This window comes from Myxocyprinus asiaticus, chromosome 36 (assembly GCF_019703515.2).
Source record: "Myxocyprinus asiaticus isolate MX2 ecotype Aquarium Trade chromosome 36, UBuf_Myxa_2, whole genome shotgun sequence".
In the NCBI taxonomy this organism is placed as follows: domain Eukaryota; kingdom Metazoa; phylum Chordata; class Actinopteri; order Cypriniformes; family Catostomidae; genus Myxocyprinus; species Myxocyprinus asiaticus.
Genome location: NC_059379.1, coordinates 42,030,936 through 42,052,607, shown reverse-complemented (window position 1 = coordinate 42,052,607; position 21,672 = coordinate 42,030,936). Strand labels below are relative to the sequence as shown.

General features: G+C 40.8%; 1 protein-coding gene across 1 annotated transcript in view; it reads right to left on the bottom strand.

Moving 5' to 3' along the window:
* LOC127427159 (glutamate receptor ionotropic, delta-1-like) overlaps positions 1-21,672 on the bottom strand; it is a 764,896-nt gene that overhangs the window by 120,403 nt on the left and 622,821 nt on the right. The window contains exons 9-11 of the mRNA XM_051674595.1: positions 7,038-7,139; positions 3,688-3,885; positions 2,697-3,027 (exon numbers count right to left, since the gene is read on the bottom strand). Of these exons, the coding sequence (XP_051530555.1) occupies positions 2,697-3,027; positions 3,688-3,885; positions 7,038-7,139 (631 nt within the window). The remainder of the gene's footprint in view (positions 1-2,696; positions 3,028-3,687; positions 3,886-7,037; positions 7,140-21,672) is intronic.

Sequence of the window (21,672 nt, the reverse complement as noted above, 5' to 3'; positions counted from 1 at the left end):
AGGCTGGCACTGAGGTGAGCTGCCTGTCTCATCCCAGAACTGGATGGGCGCAAACGAGCGTACCGGGGAGTGGGCGGTCCGTGGGGGTTTACCCGGCGGAACCGTACCCATTGAAGCCCCCGAATCGCCTTCAGCATCAACCAGGGCAGCCTCATACCCGTAGGTAGAAGGACCAGTGGGGGGGACAGCTGAAGTGGCTTTCCCTCAAAAGAAGGAAAGCCGTGACCACAACGTTGCCATGGTCATGTTCTCGCAATGAGAACATGAACCATCCACAAACACTTCCTCAACGTGACTTTGGCCCAGGCACGTGAGGCAGTGATTGTGACCGTCAGAGGCGGAGAGGTAACGACCGCATCCAGGAAATGCACAGAGACAGAAGGGCATCTTCAAAAAGACGTTCGACGTCACTGTGCCTGCTCTAATAGAGGAAATATACTCTTTAGAGGAAATAAACTCTTTTAAAGCGCTGTCGAAGCACCCAGGGGCGTAGTCTGCAGTGGAGTGCAGAGTGGAGAGAAAGCTGCTGGAATGCACCGTATATCCAACAGCACACGCTTCTGAAGAGGTGAATGGATCAGTAGTAGTATTCAGCTCGCTGAAAAACAACCACTCGGCTCCGAAGAAAAAATCTGAATGAATCCGCATTCCAGCCTCCCTTTTATACCCGTATGTCGGGGGCAGTGGCATGTAAATTCTACTCGCCAATTCTCATTGGCCTTTTCTCAAAGATCTGAAGGTGCCTCGGGCTCTCTAGATCGACCCCTAGTGTCACTACATCGACACAACGTCGAGTGAGTGACAGAAGGGGAACCAGTGTTATGTGCTTCATTCAAAGGCACCTTTACACTGTTTTAGTACACTTCACACTCTTGAGAAGCAATTGGTTGGCTATGTACTGTACTTAGCATGTGTGCTGACTTTGAAATCTGAAGGAAACTTTTATATGCAGGTTAGTGCTCCTGACATAAGGTGCTAGTCATCTCTGATCAGTTTTACATGCACCATAAAACACTATTTACAACAGTTTGGAACTTGAACTTTGAACTCAGATGAAAATATTCATCCAATCCAGTGATTGGATTAATGTTTATTGATTACAGTAGATTGAGCCATGGCTAATGTTGTTTAGCATTTAATGTGTGACACTTTGGCTCATTAGTTTATCAGAGGGCATGTTAGATTGGCAGCTGAGTTAATTTTAGACTTTATTTTTTATTTTTCAGATTGCCCACCAGGAGTGTTTGTTTCAATGTTTGAAGAAAGTATCAATATGTAATCCTTGATTGATCTTTTTCTTTTTCTTTTCTTTTTTTCTTTTTACATTCACAACTTCTGAAATGTTTCTCAGCACCTCTGAATTGAAAACACATAAGATTTCAGGTTACCAAGAAGCTACTGCATAAAAAAACTAAACAAAATAATGAGCTTTTTTAAGTGTTTTAGAAAGTAACTTAAATGTAATGTAATTAGTGATGTGATTACTTCAAAAAAATAGGCTAATCAGTAAAGTAATTTGATTACCATTATAGAGAAGTATTTTGTAGTGGATTTTGTTTTTGTTTTTTTTAGTAACTTACCCAATACTGCTCATGTTGATCTAAATCCATGTGACTTTCTTCCATGAAAATAAAAGCAGATGTTTAGCAGGTTGTGCACACTGCTCTTGTCCATACATTAAATTTATATGGGGATGGACACTGTCAAGCTCCAAAAATGACAACAAGCACCATAAAAGTTTATAAAAGTTGTCTGTATAACTAATCGTTTTTTGAAGCTCAACAATGCTAAAAAAAAATCTTGTTTTCCTATACAAATAAAATTATTATAATTTTTTTTTTAAGACAAGACACATTAAATTGAAAAACAAAACAAAATTACATATCTTTTATTTATTTATTTATTTGTTGTTGAATGTAGCAATGTGTATGCTTATAACAATAAAGAAAAACATTATTTGCCGGTTAGGTAAAAAAAACAAAAAACAAAAGAAGGAAAAAAAAAGAGACTTAATTCAAAGGGAAAATAAGTTTATTTTTCTTACCCCATTGGCAAATAGTTGTGGGTTTTTTTCTTGTTTTAAAGGAATGTTCAGGAGTCAATACAAGTTCAGCTCAATTGACAGCATTTGTGGCATAATGTTCATTACCACAAAAATGTATTTTGACTCTTCCCTCCTTTTCTTTAAAAAAGCACAAATCTGTGTTCCAGTGAGACACTTACAATGGAAGTCAATGGGATTAATTTTTAGAGGGTTTAAAGGCAGAAATGTGAAGCTTATAATTTTATAAAAGCACTTACATTAATTCTTCTGTTAAAACTTGTGTATTATTTGAGCTGTAAAATTGTTTAAAGTGTATTTTTTACAGTCATTTTAGGGTTTGTTGACATAAGGGTGAGTAAATAATGACAGTATTTTAATTTCTGGGTGAACTATTCCTTTACAAACCTGAACTTCAAATACAAAATGTCCATAAATGCCTGTCAGAGCTGCCAAGCAATGCTTGCATAAGCAGTTTAGATGCAAACATGTCTCAGAAGGAGTGATGTATTGATGCCCCAATGTATTATTGTATTAAAACACTGCACTTTTATTCTTGTCATCTCTCTAAGCCTTAAAAGCATACTATAAGCTGATAAGTCTCTTGTGAAGGTGCCTTTGAATGTGTGCAGGAGTAAGGAACACACTGCAATACCTTGTTGTACAAAGGCCCCATAGACAATCCATATGGCACTGTGCAGTGAGTTAGACATAGACAAAGCCTGATGGGTTCCTGGTGGATTCTGAGATCGGAGCATCTGCATCCGTGTGAGCAGGAAGATCAAAACGCCCACCACAGGTATGGCAGCTCCGATACAGGCCCACACGGCCAGATCAAACGGGGCAAACAGGGAGAAGATGTTGATCTTTTCCTCGGGTTTGTGGTGAAGGATCCCCACTGAGTAGTCCATGTAGCGCTTGCTGAAGTCCACAACGTTCTCTCGCTCTGGTGTGATGGTGATGGCAGACACCGCCAGATCTGCTCTCTGCAAAGACAGGAAGCAAGCAAGAACAGTGCATTTGAGTCACTTGTAGGGGTTCACTCTAAGTCAGGATGGTCGTCATTTCAGTCACTCACTGAACCGCAGGTTATTACATCTGAGTCGAAATGAGCTGATAACATTACTGTGTTATGTTTACATCTTGAAAGCACTGTTAAAAATGCAAATTTGCAAGGTTAGTGAAACGTACATCAGTCTAATTACTGACTGGTTGTTCACTATGTGTAGTGAAATGAGCAACGCAACAGAATTTCAGAGTTTTCTTGTTCTAGATATTATTTCAATTAAACAAATATTTAAAAATCCCACACAAACATATAGTATTGAGGATCTGTGTACCCTGCTGCAAAAACAAAATCCTGTAGGAATTCCTGTATCAAATGAATATGGCATGCACCCTGACTATGGTCTATTTTAGAGGGCATTTTGATTTAAGAATGGGTTAATTGATTAGATGAAAGAATCAGAAGCAACAACATGAGCAACTTTAAATATAAATGACTAATTACACTATGATCCTCTAGATGCTGGCAAGCTTATTGTCTTCACGCTAATTACTTCTCACAATGTCTTACAAAGTTAGAAAGTCTGGTTCATGCAAAAATAGAATTGAGAGGTCAATGGCACTGTATTTAAAGCACTTGCCTTGTTGATGAGCTCCCCGATCATTCCATTCCAAGAGCCATTGGGCAGCTGAGAACCGTATTTGCTGTCTGCCACCTGATAGATATCGTACTTGAATCCGAGGATCTTGGCCAAGGCGTCTAGCACATCAATTGAGAAGCCCTTATATCTCTTGGGCTGTCCAAGGATATTTTCTGCCACCATCACAAATGGATCCTCCTTTGAAGGGGAATATTGATTACCAACAGTTGCAGACACATTTCAAACAAACTTGCTTCAAGATTTTGTAGGGCACACTGGGAAATCTGTCTTTAGTAGATGATTACTGCACACAGCCCGAGAGAGTGATTACATTGAGATCATAAGGAACGTATATATATATATATATACACATCGGAAGCTAAATAAATTATTTTGAATTTATGTTAAATGTCTATGTTTATAAGAGACAAAAGACAAGAAAAATTGCATCAATTATGAAGAATGGAGAACAATCTCAACATGAAAAAAGGAGTAAATGACGACTGTAACACTTTACAATTGTTAAGGGTTTATAAAGGGGTTCATTATTACAAATAATTTACAAATGCATTATAAATCATTAATAAGCAATTGTAACAATATGCATGACTTTCTTGCAATACCTGCCAAATAGTGAGCCATTTGACCACATATGTTATAAATGCTTAATAACACATTCACAATTTCATAACCTATGAAAATGTATCTTAATTTAATAAAGTGGACACATATGAAGCATTTATTAAGAGTTGCTAATATTAGAAACGTGTAGATAAAGTTCAGACTGGTTTAGTGGTCATCAGGTTTATTATATGATATCTGCTGTGAATGAGCATGAAGAGGTGAAAAGTGTTTTTGCAGAGGACTTTAGGTAACTAGGACTAGGTAAGTTGGGACAGCACTTGGAGAAGCACCATTCTTTTCACATCAGCATGAAAAGAACAGTGACAACGCAAGTGAATCAAGACATTACAGACATAAATATAAACACAATGACATAATCCTTCCTTTTAATCTCACTATATCCTCGTGTGATCCCGCATCCATATGTGTAGACGTTGTATTTTGGCTTCACTATATGCAACACATAATTTAAATAAATTAAAACCAGCTGAAAACTGTTCACAAGACTCTACACTGTCATTTAAGGGTTAAACTTCTGCCGCACTGAGTCACGTGACACAACAGCATGACGTTGATTTCCGTGAAGTGCTCCTACGGGCACAGCACCAACAAAAGTGCCTCTGGTGAGAAACCTCTAAGTTTTTTGATTGAAACCGGTTTGGTTGTAAAGAGTAGCATCTCTAGTTTAGTTTGATATGGCGCTTTAAAAAATCCATAAATTTTGAAGTCCACATATGTGGAAAATGGGACCTTATTCCCTCAAAAAAAAGAAAAAACATATTAGTTATTTTGAACAACTTTCAACGTTAACACATCTGTGGGTCATTTTACTTCATTTTAATATAAATGTTGTTATATTTGATTTTGTTATCACTGTACAATATGATTCTATTCATTAACATTAATAAATGCATTCTTATATATTTAATGTGTATTTTCACATTGAGAATAAATGTGTTCATGCAAAAGCTGAAAAATGTTGCATTCAGAGGCTTTATATGGAGTTAGGATGAAAATAAGGTGTATTTCAAACTGTTCTGAGACCAGTGCAGACAGACAGCACACTGGAGGTTAAGTCATTCACTAAATAGGGAGCAAGGGTGCATCCTATATCTCTCTATGCAGCTAAGTGCATTCACTCCTAAAATCAGATCAAAAGTTTAGTTTCAGACTGCAGATGATGTTTGGATCACTCAACATGTTTGACAGACATGAGACAATAATAATCAGTACATAGATTCAGAATTTATAATGTATAATTTTATTTTAATATGGTTGGCATTGATTGGATGATGCATTACTTTTAATCAGAATTATTAATTCAGCTTTATAGAAAATCAGCTGTAATGTCTATAACGTCTTAAAAATATGAATAATCAACACTCCTGGACACATAATAAAATATTTGATGAAAAAAATCTGACTTTCTATAGCTTGAAATTATTTAAAATTTCACAACTTAGTCCCGCTGTCCACATATGTGGACATTTATTTTTAAGAAAACCATTTGGTCTAGAATTATTATTATTATTATTATTATTATTATTTATTTATTTATTTATTAATTTTTTTTGATAGTTTTTTTTGGTGCTACTAGTTACAAATCAAAAAGGGAAATGGAAAATGCACACAGAAGTCACACTCTGGTCTCAGGAGGATAATTGTTTATTTATTTCTGTATTGTGACAAAAATAATGAATTATGCCATTTTATGTTTTTCATTAATATAAGCATGAATAAGTATATTTATTAAGCATTATTAACATTCAAGTTAAAATACTGTTTGGCAAGTACTGGATAAACGTTGCCCCTTTTTTTAACATTGCTATAACCGTCAGTGATTTGTAATGCATTTGCAAATGGCTTATTATTCATTAATCAAACCCTAAACTTTTAAGAAAGGGAACATTCATGTAAAATGTTACTGTGACATATTTAAGATTATGTAGCACTATAATTACCTCCCAAAAATAGTAACCAACCAAAGCTGACATTATTACAGGAATAGTTCACCGAAAAAGGACAATTCTGCCAAAATTTAATGTCTATCTTGTTGTTCAAAACTAATATAAAAATAGTTTGTGTGACTTGTAAGCATGATTTCAAGTCTTCTGAAGCCATACGATAGCTTTGTGTGAGGAACAGGCCTATATTTGAGACATTCAGCAAAAAATCTTGCCCTCCATTGTAGGGCTCAAATTTCACTAGTGCTTCCACACATTTAAACCTGGCATGCCATGATCAGTTACAAGACATACAAAAACCAATGCTGCTTGGCATAACATATGTCAAACCTGACACAACACATCTTCATGCACTATATTTGAATGTGAGTGAACACAAATGAGATTTGAGAGTTATGACAGAGGGGGAGATTTTCAGTAAGAAACAACTTTTTTGGTCTGTTCATGACACAAAGCTTTCGTATACCTTGGATTATGGTGTACACGTTGTATGGACTACTTTAATTATGCTTTCGTTTAATAGTTGATTTATAACCACTAACTAACTGTCTTCGAATGGGTAAACCACATGAACATTTTGCTAAACATCCCCTTTGGTGTTTCACAGAAAAATTAATAAATAAATAAAACATTCAGGTTTGAAACGACATGAATTTTCATTTTTGAGTGAACTATTCCAATAAATATTCACACACATACACATCAACGTCCATACACACAATATACTGTATACAAAATTGAAAATAATAAAGTATGTATTACCAACAGTGTGACTACTTTGACTGTAACCCCTTGCATGCCGTTCTCAATACGGCTCTCCTTTAGACTGCCATTAAGCCCATGAACAGAATCCCACGTGGCCAACTGCAAGATAAACAAACAGAAAACAGATATACAGATCACTAATACATTCAGTTAACATCATTTAATCACAGTCACATGCTGTCTCTTAATATTTGATATCTTTCTGCATGGCTCTTGAGTTTGATTGTGCGGTGTATGTTTTATGAACCACTTTAGGTTAGGGTGCAGAAAGGCAACATGAAATGGCATTGGAAAACCCATTTTACTTATGTAGTCTGACTAATTTCTGACTTAAAAATAATATGCACAGATAAAAAAAAAATGTAGGACAGGACTTGACTTGAGTTTTACTATGTTCTATCAGTAATTGACTGGATTGTGAAAAGTGGGTTAGTCAGAGCTGAATGTATGTTTGCTGGGGATTGTGTTGGACTACTCCCCTCCTGAAGCAGCACCGGCACATGGAGTCTGAAAATCAATTTCATTCTCCAGAGCATCTCCAGTAGAAATGCTTCTTTTCAAATCTATCATTACATGCTATTAAAGTCATTCCATGTGAACTCAGAGATCTCCAGCTCAAATTTGTTTATTTTATTTAAATTATTATTATTCTGGTAAAATAAATATATAAATGAAGATCAAAGCCAAAATAAATGCCATTTGTCAAAATTTAGATAAGTATGAAGATATCTTCAGTACTTCTGGAGTTATAGGCACTCCAACTTTGGGACACACACACACACACATACAGTATATATGTTTTATTGATTCCTACAGTAAATAAAGAAAAGCAAAACATATATACATAGAATCAACATTTAAACCCCACAATCATGCCTCCCAGTCCCCAACCCCGCCCTGACCCTCAACAAACATTCCTGTGATCACACATGAGTATATACACACACAAAAAAATTATATTTTATATATATATATATATATATATATATATATATATATATATATATATATATATATATATATAATATATATATATATACAGTTGTGCTCAAAAGTTTGCATACCCTGGCAGAAATTGTGAAATTTTGGCATTGATTTTGAAAATAGCAAAAAAAACTGACTTTTATTTAAGGATAGTGATCATATGAAGCCATTTATTATCACATAGTTGTTTGGCTCCTTTTTAAATCATAATGATAACAGAAATCACCCAAATGGCCCTGATCAAAAGTTTACATACCCTTGAATGTTTGGCCTTGTTACAAACACACAAGGTGACACGCACAGGTTTAAATGGCAATTAAAGGTTAATTTCCCACACATGTGGCTTTTAAAATTGCAATTAGTGGCTGTGTATAAATAGTCGATGAGATTGTTAGCTTTCACGTGGATGCACTGAGCAGGCTAGATACTAAGCCATGGGGAGCATAAAAGAACTGTCAAAAGACCTGTGTAACAAGGTAATGGAACTTTATAAAGATGGAAAAGGATATTAAAAGATATCCAAAGCCTTGAAAATGCCAGTCAGTACTGTTACTACAGAAAAGTGTTACTACTAAGAAGTGTTACTACACAAAACAAACTCCAGCCACTAGGCGGAACCAGCAAAAAAAGAAATAAAAAAAGGCACCCAGTTTCCTCGGACAGTCAAGTGAATGTTCAGTAAATCAGGCCCACTCGGCTGCAACATGAGTTTCACACAATGACTTACTCACTCCATTGACTTTATGAAGGACATCACTTGTTGGGGACATGTAAATACTTTGCGGCCATCCATAGCATCTAATCTCAATTTGGCCGGGAACATCAGTGCAAAAGCGACCTTCCGTTGATGTAAGAGTTTCTTGCATTCCTTGAATGGATCACGTTTCTCTCTTGTCTAATTCGCAAAGTCTGGGAACAAAAACATTTTGTGGTTTTTCCAAGAAAGCCTTCCTTTACCTTTACTTATCGCCTCGTGTAACACAAGATCTTTATCGGATGATCTCAGAAATTAGGCCAGAATCGATCGGGGCACGTCTCCCTCAGCAGATCGCCGAGCCGGAAACCTGTGAGCTCGCTCGACTTCCAGCTTATGGCCTGTTATGTCAAGCAGACTCGGAAAGAGCCCATCTAGGAATTCCACTATATTCTGACCCTCTGCTCCCTCAGGAATTCCAACAATTCGGACGTTGTTCTGCTGACTACGATTTTCCATATCCTCCAACTTTTCCCAGACACGCTCCAAGTCCGTTTTGGTCGCTAGCGGATTTGCAGCTAATTCCCTCCCCGATGACTCCAGATAATCAATCCGTTTTTCGACATCCCCCACTCTTGTAACCATCTCAGTGAATTTCGTTTCCATGGCAGTGATCGATCGACATATTGCAACAAGATCCTCCAAGTCAGCAACGACCTCCGTCAGCATTGCAGACACGTTCAACAATTCACATGATTCTCTTTCACCTCTCTGGCCAAATTGACTCCCTGGTCCGAGGCCTCTGGGATGGTGTCAGCTTGAGCATGTAAGTGTCTTTTAATGTCTCCAGAGCCCGAGGATTTTGAATTCTTCGACATGTTGTCTTCCTAGGACAGTTATGGATCAGGGTGTATCAAATCTCACCGGTTTATATAATTAAAAGTATCAAAACTAGCAAAGTGCGCAGAGCGCTTTTAATTAAAACTCAGAAAAATAAACACAAGAAACCAAACAAATGAGAACAGAACAAACCATTAAAGCCATGAATTGATTAGAACTGACAATGAACAGAGGAAAACACAGGGATTAAATACACAGAGACAAATGAGCAAACAAGGAACACCTGGGACTAATGAATACAAGAACCAATGAACAGAGACAAGGAAAAGAACCACAAAACCCATAATCATACGGAAGACAAGAACCAATAAACAAACATAGCGACCCCTTGTGGTCGACAGGGTAAACCTTACAGATCCCCCATCTAAGGAGCAGCTCCTGAAGCTCCTTAACACATATAAAAAAAATAGTTCCTGGGAGGAGCAGGAGGCAGAAGCTCAGGGGGCGGAGCCGCAGGAGGCTCAAGAGGAGGAGACGCAGGAGGCTGAGGCTCAGGGGTGGAGCCAAAAGAGGCAGAGGCTCAGGGGCCGAGCCGAAGGAGGTGGAGCCACAGGAGGCTCAGGAGATGGAGCTACAGGAGGCAAGGGCTCAGAGTTCAGAGCAGCTGGGGACTCAGAGAGCAAGGCACTAGGGGCCTCTGTGGCTGGGAGCGCTGGTAGCGACTGGGGAATGGCCTCTGTGGCCGGGAGCGCTGGCAGTGACTGGGGAATGGCCTCTGTGGCTGGGAGCGCTGGCAGCGTCTGGGGAGCAGGAGCCCTTCTCCTCCTCCTCTTCTGGATGGGTGAGAGCACTGATGTGGGAACGGCCTCCATGGCCGAGGACGCTGGCTCTGGGACGGCCGTGGCTTTAGGTGCTGGCTCTGGGACGGTCGAGGCTTCAGGCGCTGGTTCTGGGAAGGACGAGGCTTCGGGTGCTGGCTCGTTGACCGTGGCAGGCGTGGGCTTGCTCACTGACCATGGCTGGCTCATTGACCGTGGCAGGTGTGGGTGCTGGGATTACTGCCATACCCCACAGTGTAAGGGGAGAATGTGAGCCTCAAAGCATAGTCAATGAAATCAACCCAGGAAAGTTCACATCTGCCTCCTGGCAGACAGGATTTCACAGGCTCGTTAAGTCCAAAACGATAGCAGTTCTTGAGCACAATATCTCCCAATAGAGAACCTGGTTGAGACTGCAGAACTGCTCCGTATACTGCTTGATGATACTGCCACCTTGTCTGAGAAACAGCAGCTGCAAAGCCACTAGATCCATAGGCGGTCAGTCCTTTTGTAACGTTTGCAGAAACAAAAGATGAAAGGGACTGGATCTAAGTGCAGGCTTTTAATTAAAACTCAGAAAACTAAACACAAGAAACCAAAAACATAAGAACAGAACAAACCATTACAGCCATGAATTGATAAGAACTGACAATGAATGGGGGAAAACACAGGGATTAAATACACAGAGACAAATGAGCCAACAAGGAACACCTGGGACTAATGAACACAAGAACCAATGAACAAAGACAAGGAAAAGAACAGCAAAACCATAATCAAACGAAAGACATGAAGTGAACAATAAACAAACATATTATAAATATATATGATCCTTCCAATTATATTTTTCTTCCTTCAATTTTTGGACATTGGCATATAATGCAACAAGTGGTGCTGAAGTCTCTGAATAAATATAAAATGATAACACTGACACCTTTCCAAGCTTTTATTATTATAAAAAAAAAAATTATAATTTTGAAATCACTCTACAAAATAATGGTTACAAAATAATGAAATAATGGCTTCAAATAGTTTCTAAAAAAAATACATTTCTGAAATTCAATTGATTTAACATGGGATAACCCACTATTGCTGTACCTTTATTAGATTAACATTACAGTAAAGATATTAAATTAATGCAACTAAACATTTCAGAAAGGCTACATTACCTACAACAATAGTCTAAACAATGTTTACACAGTTATTTGACTATTGGTGATGCCAGCTGCAAAGGAAAGTTGTTTCAGATTTTTTTTATTTATTTATTTTTTTTTTTATTGCAGTAACATTCACTTATGAATTGTGCACAATAAGACCAGGAACATGTAATAAGAAAGTAAACTGGATCAATTTTATATCATGTTGACTTGCACTGTTGTTCATGGCTCCATACCTTTATATATTATTTGGCCACCAAAATTATGAATATTTTTTGTCCTTTCAAAAAGGAACCCAACAAAAGCAGCAGTAGGCCTATCAAAAAACAAAAAAAAAAAAACAAAAACAGTGATAGCCCGCTCAATAACATGTAAATGAGTCTATTGTCTCCATACTATAGATAGTTACTGTATGCTACAGTGTGTAAAATATCCAGCTGCCTTGAGTGGAAGGATGGAATGTGAATCATTAAAACTCCATTAGATGCTAATTAACACACTAAAATGGCTCACCTGTAAAAATCAATATTACAATCCACATCGTCACTGTAAATTTTCAGTTTTCACTATCAACGACACATCATTTAATGACCTGATTTGGAAGATTAATTTAATTAATCGTTAGTTTACTCAAAGAAACAAGCAATAATGAGGATTAATCACATCATTTAACAGCTGAAAACCTGGCACATTTTGATGTGATTCACTTGTGGTGTGAAATGTCTTTCTTTTAGGTGTCTGCGTTAGCTGCAAGCACATCTAATTTGCTTTACTCAAGTGAAGTGGGTGAAAACGACTGAACGCAATCAGAATTAAGAAAAGGAACATTTGCATACATGCATAAAGCAGAAGTGCATGCAGCTTTATGAGTACAGTACTTTCCCTTCATTACTATTCCATGAGGATGAGTAGCATGCTGGTTTGGTTCCAGGTGGTGGCACTGGATCAAATTAAAATGCATCTGACACACAGCACGCTGTGCCATCACTCGCCTCCGGTCCCAGAATCCCATTTTTCATAAGTGTAATTTTTTGTCAACCCCTTGAATGATGCCCTTAGCTGTAAGGGATTTCTACATTATATACACAAACAGCCCTACAGTGGTGGCACTGGGGGAACGCTTGTAATGCTGAAAAATTTATCAAACTCCTAATTTTCTGACTGAGCGGCGGGCGAAACAGGCACAGAGTGAAAATAAAGATAAATTAAAACCTCTGTAAGTGTGTTTTTGGGCTGGCTGGTGCTCTCTGTGTGAAAATTTGCCCTAAACAGAAACAAATCTAGAAATAAATAGGATAACTGCCTTAGCCAGAATATCTTCAGCTTTATTCTGTTGCATGAAAAATGCTGAAGTTTAAAGTTGTTTGATGAGAGACTGCACTTGATTTCAAATCATTTCTGAAACTGTGACTACTATTATTATAATTGAAATAATCATTGGAGAAGGCAATGTGTTTTCAAACAGCTTCAACAGATTTTATTAGGTTTTATCAGTAGGCCACACCACCCCTTGCAAAAAATCTAAACTAGCTGCAAACTTGCCGCAAATTTGCAGCAAATTTGCCGCTCGTTATTTCCACATGCAAATGAGCTTTTGATTCATCGCAAATGTTTGCCAGAAGTTTGCAGCTCTTCGCCAGTAGTGGTGAACCTCCGGCAAACCTTTGGCAACAATGGACAATTTGCCATAAGTTTGCCGTAAATCTGTTATGAATTCTCGATTTTCGTAAGGGACATATTACAATACATGTCCTTGTTTCAGTGTTCCCACACCTTTTCAACAACGAATTACCTTGATTTTTCCAAGATTTCTCTAGCTGTTTCTGAAAAGAGTCTTTTTTTTTTTTTAAATAAATTCATTGAGTTTGCTGGGGGGGATTTCTTTTAGTAGATGTCAGGTACTAATCAGGTGAGTAGAACTGTTTGCATGATTCTTACAAAATGTTTCAAGAACATTTCGCCTCTTGTATAAAACTTAGTGTAGATTTTGTGCGTATAAAACTAACCCTGTGCCAGAACCGGCACACTGTTCACTTTATAAATCCCAGTTAGTGGAAGATTGCGTGCACACACACACGATTTATTCCCCAACTTGCCTCCTCCCTGAAATAACCATATATGAATCATACAATGTCTGTTTTTACTATGCATAACCTCATCTGCAGGACATTTACATATTCATGTTGCCATCCAGATGTGATACTACCATGTTTAACAAAATAAGAAACTAGGTGAAAAGCAACCTAGTCTCATAGAATGAACAATTCTATAACTGATGTGAGATCAGACAGTTTATGTCACTTCTATGACACTTTTTTGTCTCACCTGTCAGCTTGCGTGCTTGACTATACTCAAACCATGGTTTTCCAAGTCCAACACTATCAGATGAGCCGTGGAAGATAATCACACTGGAATAAGTGTGTAAATGTAGGTTTGTCTGTAATACAAGCGATAAAATTTATAGTTTCAAATGATGCGTTATAGTCTTTGCGTGAAAAGTGTTTCAATATCATAACATAGCAGTGTATGAGTAGTAGTGTGAAAAATAAGTGTTTATAAAGTCTCATGATTTGTGTGAAAGTGATTTAACACACAGTTGTTGCGCCTCTAGTGTTCATTTCACCAGGAAACTGTGACAAAAAAAAATGCAACTGTGTTGAACAAAATGTCCATGTACTGCAGTGTTAATGAAACAGTGTTAGTAAAACTCAGTTTTCAAAAATGTTCTTATAGTAATGTTCATTCTGTGAGACTTGGTTGGACACAGAATGACATGGTTGCTTCAGAAAATTTGCTTTTCATGTCATATTTGCTTTTAAAACACTATTAGTTAGGTTTAAGTGTTGGCTTAGAGAAAGGGTGTCTGTTTTGTTAATGTCTTGTGTGCTTAAAGTTTTTGGTTAGGGAAGTACATTTTACTCATTAAAACCTTTATCTAAAATTCCCCTTAAAAACCTTGTCTGTTCATAACATAATTTCACTCGTGTTTGGCACCCCTCGCTGGACATTTCACTGGGAAACTGCAGCCATACATGTAATAAACATTGATAAATATAAATGTTGTATACATCAGGTCCCCGGTCACATTTTCTAAATTCAAAAGAAGCTACTGAGAAATGGTGTTTTGCATATAGATAATAAGCCTATTTTTAGGGCCATTAAAATATTTTACAGTGTGACATTTTCATGACAGTTACACAAATTTTGATAATCTTTGTTTAAAAAAAAAAAAAAAAAAAAAGATAGTCCATTTTAAGGACTAACAGCAGATGAAACCACAGACGCAAACACAATTGAACAGTTTTCATTAACACTGCAGTACGTGGACAAGAATATTAAAACTCATTCTGATTTCCTCTGATTTTATAATGCTCCTGACAGCAGTGGAGAAATTGGATTCAAATGCGTCAAAGATGTGTTTCTCAGGCTGAAACTTCATATTCAATGGGTTCAGGGCTACTGTTTTGATGGAGCTAGTAACATGTCTGGACGATTTTCTGGAGTTCAGGCATGACTCAAATAAATATGCCCTTAATCTTAATTTGTACACTGTACCAACCACTCGCTGGACTTAGTTGTTCAAGAGGTCGCCTGTGAGGTGGGCCTTGTTGCAGAGTCAGTTATCTTTGTTGAGGGCATAGAGTGATACAGGAGTCATCCAAATGCAAGAAGCTCTACAAGTCAGTGTTATGCTGTTATGAAGTTGTTGCCATACTAGCCATGTGTCCAACGAGATGGTGCATACAGACAATATCTGTCAAGTGAGTTTGTAGTGTCTACGGAGAAATCCTTGGAACTTTGGAATGGCTAAAGGACAACAAAAGTGTGAGGGTTCAAGCCAGAGCAAAGATTGGAGGCCTGTATAAACAGTCTCTGAATGCGAGAACCTACTCCAGCCTTCTGTGTTGTGACACACTTTTCTAGTCTTGTGAGTTGGTAGCCAGGAATTTAAAAAATACAAAAGCCAGTGCACTGGGTGCCTTGGACTGTTCTGAATTGCTTAGGAGGAAATTTCAAAATGATGCAGTGGTTGAGAACATACTAGTGTCTCAAAAGCGGGACTACAATCCCACCGGATGAGTTTAACCCCAGTCCTTTACAGGCACTCAGCAGATGATGCGAGTTTTATGATGCCATGGATTTGGTTACAGAGGAACAAAAGAGAAGATTCGACATAGATGGTATGAAGGTGGTTATTAAGGCAGCCAACAAGGACCAAACAGTACAAGTGGATTCCCTTCACCTTCCATTGCAACTACACTTTGATAGATGCCGACTTGAACTCCAGCTGAAAATGCTTGTAGACGTCATGTGAGAGTCTCCCCCAAACAATATACAAGATGTAGCTGCACGCACACCCAAACTCAAACTACAAAGAAGGGATATTTTCAAAGAAGTTGAAAGTCTCTTAAAACTTTGCCTGTGTTTTCCCCTTTCAGCAGCTTCATCTGAGAGAACTTTCTCCACCCGGCACCATTTGAAGACATTTTTACGCTCTACAGTGACTGACGCACCTTGCTCTTATGCATGTTCATGGAGATATTTTGGACACTTTGGACATTGATGCCCTAATGAGGACCTTCCTTAGTGCCAACCCTGAGAGAAAGGCCACTTTTGGGGTTTTGCAGTACATGGATAATAAGGTATGACATTGTTTTTGATAATTTGTTGAAGGTTTCAGTTTTGAACATTGGCTTTGTTAAGTGCAGGGTTTTATTGTTAAAGACTACATCTTTGTCTATAGTCACAAACTTAAATTCTGTTACTTGCAGTTATTGCCTTGATGTTAAATTAAAACTATGAAAGATAGAACCATTTTCACTAGTGACCTCACATGTTTGCACCCCACTGTACATGAACAGATATTGTAACAGTAAGTAAATCGTCTGTATAAATGAGTTGAACAAAGATCACTGAACTCTTCTGGCCCAACATATGACCTCCAACTGAAAACATGTCAGCTTGAAGACAATTGTGTTAAATACTAGTGTCTATCTTTCACAGCTCTGATTAGGGTGATGATATTAAAGAGTGTAGAGCAGCATAAGCTGCCCACCGATTCATCACACACTGTCAGATTTGTACACTTCTTGCCAAACTTTTCTCTCAGAAGACAAATAAAAAGGATGGCATGATGGATGACCATCTGATCCTGGGGCTCAAGAGACTCAACAAACAAACAAACATATCCTTCATCTTTTCTTTGATGTTTTATCAGTCGTGACCCCAAACTACAGGAACATTTATCTGTTTGCTGAGTCCTCACTAACTGCAGGATAAGATGTTTTTAAATAATAAATGTCTGGATAAAAGTGTACAGGATTGTTTGGACATCCCTTGGTTTTCGCTTGTTGCATTAAATGGGAAGTTAAAATTTGAGACAAACACTGAGACAGACTAAGATGGCTAAATATAGTCAGCTCATGGTACAGGCCATTTATTTTTTCATTTGAGTCAGTGTTGTGTTTTATGGTTGGCTTTCAAAACTAAAACAAGCAATCAAGTTATTTTCCACAGAAGCTATGCAAAGGAAAAGTTTAACTTTTTATAAATCACTGTGATTTACTCACACGTGACTAGTTACTAGGTACACATGACAACATATTTTCAAAATTGACTTTTCAGTTTGTTATCTAAATGACTTGTAGACTAATCTGTTTTAAAGGTACACAAAGTGATAGTATGTTTGATTGTTAAGCTATTATACAGAAAGAAATTAACAATATTTTGAGAGATAGGTTTAAAATGGTGTACACTCACATGAGATGAAGAATCAGGATGGAACAAAATACATGGGTCTCCAGACATGTTTGTAATATTTGTACTTATTAACTTCACACAGCATCTCAAAACACAACACTTGTGTCATGATGCTCAAAAAACAGCATGAGATACAGTATAACACAATGGGCAAAGATGTCCGTTTGAATGTAACAGAAGTGTTTTAATGGAGATTAGTTTACTGACACAACGTCTTCAAGAGGGTTTGGAGAATTAACTAATTGTCTAATTAAGCATTGCCACTAACAATATAAAAAAAAATCTAGATAAGATATAGTGGCAATCATCACAGGAAATCAGAGACACGAACTAGGACGACTTAGAAAAAGTCGATTTTTCAATAAATTCACAGTGGTGACTGTCTTTTTCTATTTGACTGATTAATTCACTTTAAAATGCTAGAAATTGGTCCACAGTTATTACCAAAAAAGTATATATTAGCTTAATATAATGCCACCTTGTTCCCTATCTGTCACTCACTCGACGTTGTGTCGATGTAGTGAAACTAGGGGTCACTCTTGGGAGCCCCAAACACCTCTGATCTTTTTTTTAAAAGGCCAATGAGAATTGGCGAGTGGAATTTGCATGCCACTCCCCCGGACATATGGGTATAAAAGAAGCTGGTATGCAACCACTCATTCAGATTTTCTCTTCGAAGCCGAGCGTTTCTATTCATTGAGCTGAATTCATCCGCCGAGTTCATTCACCTCTCTCTGCTGCATCTTATGGCGCATTTCAGCGGCTTCTCCCCCTCTTCATCTGTTGTTTGTAGAGAATGCCCATGGGCGCTTCGGCAGAACATTTAAAAGAGTATATTCTAATAGAGTATATTTTCTTCTGAAAGAGCGGCACACACGGAATGTCTTTTTAAAGATGCGTCTTTTTAAAGATGCCTTTCCGTTTGAGTGTTATTCCTGTTTGCGGTCGTTATCTCTCCGCTTCTGACGGCCACAATCACTGTCTTACATGTCTGGGCACTGCCCACACGGAGACATCGTTCGTGGTTGGATCATGTCCTCATTGCGAGAACATGACCATAGCAACGTTGCGGTTGCGGATTGCATTCGTAAGAAACCAAGCCACCCCAGCGGCTTCCTGCCTCGGTCCTTCTACCTATGGTATGAGGCCATGCCAGTTAGCACTGGGGGCAATTTGGGGACCTCAATGGGACAATTAATGGGCTCATCGCCAAGGGCATCCTCCTGCTGCAATGACATTGGCTCCACCGCAGCTTGCTCCTGTGGCTCGGTCCCTGGCATAGAGCCCAGCGCAGGAAGCAGACGCCACCCGTCTCACAGCCGGCTGCTAAGAACTCGAGGAAGGCTTCGAAGCACCCCTGAGATGGGCAACCCAGGGGCAAGGAGACCTGCTACACTGGAGCTGGTAAGCAGACCACTCCATCCCCCGGTGGAGGGCCGGGAGGAGAATCTTTTGTTTTGTTATCATTTCATTGCGCCGCATGCCCAAGAGGCTGCGGTACCCAAAAGTTCAGCAAAAGAGCAGTTCCCTTGTTCCCTGGATCACATGTCCGGTGTGCACGGCCGTCATCATGACCACTGTCCACCGTCTCATCTTTGCAGGTATGGCGCTCCAGTGGTGGTCCCCCTGCCCCTGTGCGCCTAGCTGTGGCACAAACACGACCACACGAGATTGGGTCCGGTGGACTACGGGGACGAGACTCCTCCTCCCCCCCTTCACCCAATCTTATGGTGGGCGGCAGGAGCCAGGTAAGTGCTTCGATGTTCCTGGACTCAGCACGGCTACGGGGCTCGGATCCCCTCGACGTTGCACCTCGAGCTCCGCCCCACCGCAAGAGACCCCACCCGCCGGTACGTCCGACGTAATCATTCCCTTGGACCCCCCCCTTGGCTCGCGCTTTCCAACCCGTCCCGATTGGTGGTCCAGACCGTCTGACTCGGCTACGTGATTCAGTTCACCTGGTGCCCGCCCAGGTTCAGCGGCGTCTGCTTCACCTAGGTGAAGGGCGAGAACACCGCTACCTTGCGTGCGGAGATCGCTACCCTTCTGCGCAAGGGCATGATAGAACCTCTCCCTCCAGCCGAGATGAAGAAAGGGTTCTACAGCCCTTACTTCATCGTACCAAAGAAAGGCAGCAAGTTGCGACCAATCCTGGACCTGCGAGTACTGAACCGGGCATTACACAGACTCCCACTCATGATTCTGACGCAAAAGTGCATTCTAGCAAATGTCCGGCATCAAGTTTGGTTTGCGGCGGTAGACCCGAAGGACACGTACTTCCACATTTCGGTCTTACTTTGACACAGACCCTTCATGCGGTTTGCCTTCGAAGGCCAGGCGTACCAGTACAAGGTCCTCCCCTTCGGCCTGTCCCTGTCCCCTCACGTCTTCACAAAGGTCGCAGAGGCAGCCCTTGCCCCGTTAAGGGAAGTGGGCATCCGCATCCTCAACTATCCCAACGACTGGCTGATCCTAGCTCACTCTCGAGAGTTACTGTGCGCACACAGGGACCGTGTGCTTCAGCACCTCAGCCGACTGGGGCTTCGGGTCAACTGGGAAAAGAGCAAGCTCTCCCCAGTTCAGAGCATCTCTTTTCTCGGTTTGGAGTTGGACTCAGTCTCGATGACAGCACGCCTCACGAACAAGCGTGCACAGTTGGTGCTGAACTGTCTGAAGGCATTCAGTCGGAGAATAGCGGTTCCACTGAAACACTTTCAGAGGCTCTTGGGGCATATGGCATCCTCAGTGGTGGCCACACTGCTCGGGTTGATGCATATGAGACCACTTCAGCACTGGCTTCGGACTCGAGTCCCAAGATGGGCATGGCACCGCAGGACACATTGCATGACCATCACGCCGGTCTGTCGCCGCCTCTTCAGCCCTTGGACCAACCTGGCATTTCTACAGGCAGGGGTTCCCCTAGAGCAAGTCTCCAGACACGTCGTGGTTACAACAGATGCCTCCAAGACGGGCTGGGGTGCCGTATAAAATGGGCACACAGCTGCCAGCTCCTGGACTGGCCCGCGGCTGCGTTGGCACTTCAACTGCCTAGAGTTGTCGGCTGCACTGCTCACCCTGCGGAGGTTTTGGCCGTCAATCCAGGGTCCGGACGGACAACACAGTGATGGTAGCATACATCAACCGCCAGATGGTCTACGCTCCCATTGCATGTCACAACTCGCCCGCCGTCTCCTCCTCTGGAGTCAGCAGCGCCTCAAGTTGCTACGAGCCACTCACATCCTGGGCGACCTAAACACCACAGCGGACGCGCTGTCACATCAGGTTACCCTCAGGGGAGAGTGGAGACTCCACCCTCAGGTGGTCCAGCTGATTTGGAGTCAATTCGGTCGAGCACAGGTAGACCTTCCCACTGCCCGCTTTGGTACACCCTGACCAAGGCACCTCTCGGTATAGACGTGTTGGCACACAGCTGGCCCCCTGGACTACGCAAGTATGCATTTCCCCCAGTGATCCTACTTGCACAGACCCTGTGCAAGGTCAGGGAGGACGGGGAGGGAGTCATCCTAGTAGCACCCTACTGGCCCACCCAGACATGCTTCTCGGATCTCACGCTCCTCGTGACAGCCCCCCCCCCCCCCGGCGAATTCCCCTGAGGAAGGACCTTCTTTCTCAGGGACGGGGCACCTACTGGCACCCACGACCAGACCTCTGGAATCTCCACATCTGCCCTTGGACAGGACGCGGAGGACTTATGTGGCCTACTGCCCACGGTGGTAGACACGATCACTCAGGCTAGGGCTCCCTCTACGAGGCGCCTGTATGCCTTGAAATGGCGTCTATTCGCTAAGTGGTGTTCTTCTCGAAGTGAAGACCCCCAGAGATGCGCAGTCAGATCTGTAATTTCCTTCCTGCAGGAGAGGTTGGAGGGGCGGCTGTCCTCCTCCACCTTGAAGGTGTATGTAGCTGCTATTTCGGCTCATCACAATGCAGTAGATGGTAAGTACTTGGGGAAGCACGACTTGATCATCAGGTTCCTGAGAGGTGCTAGGAGGTTTAACCCCTCTAGACCACGCCTCGTCCCCCTGTGGGACCTCTCTGTAGTCCTTTAGGGTCTATGGGGAGCTCCCTTTGAGCCCTTGGAGTCAGCTGAGCTTAAGGCACTCTCTTTGAAGACTGCGCTCACTTCCATCAAGAAGGTAGGGGACCTGCAGGCATTCTCTGTCAGCGAATCGTGTCTGGAGTTTGGTCCGGGTTACTCTCACGTGATCCTGAGACCCTGACAGGGCTATGTGCCCAAGTTTCCCATGACTCATTTTAGGGATCAGGTGGTAAACCTGCAAGTGCTGCCTCAAGAGGAGGCAGACCCAGCCTTGGCATTGCTGTGTCCGGTGTGAGCTTTACGCATCTGTTTGGATCACACG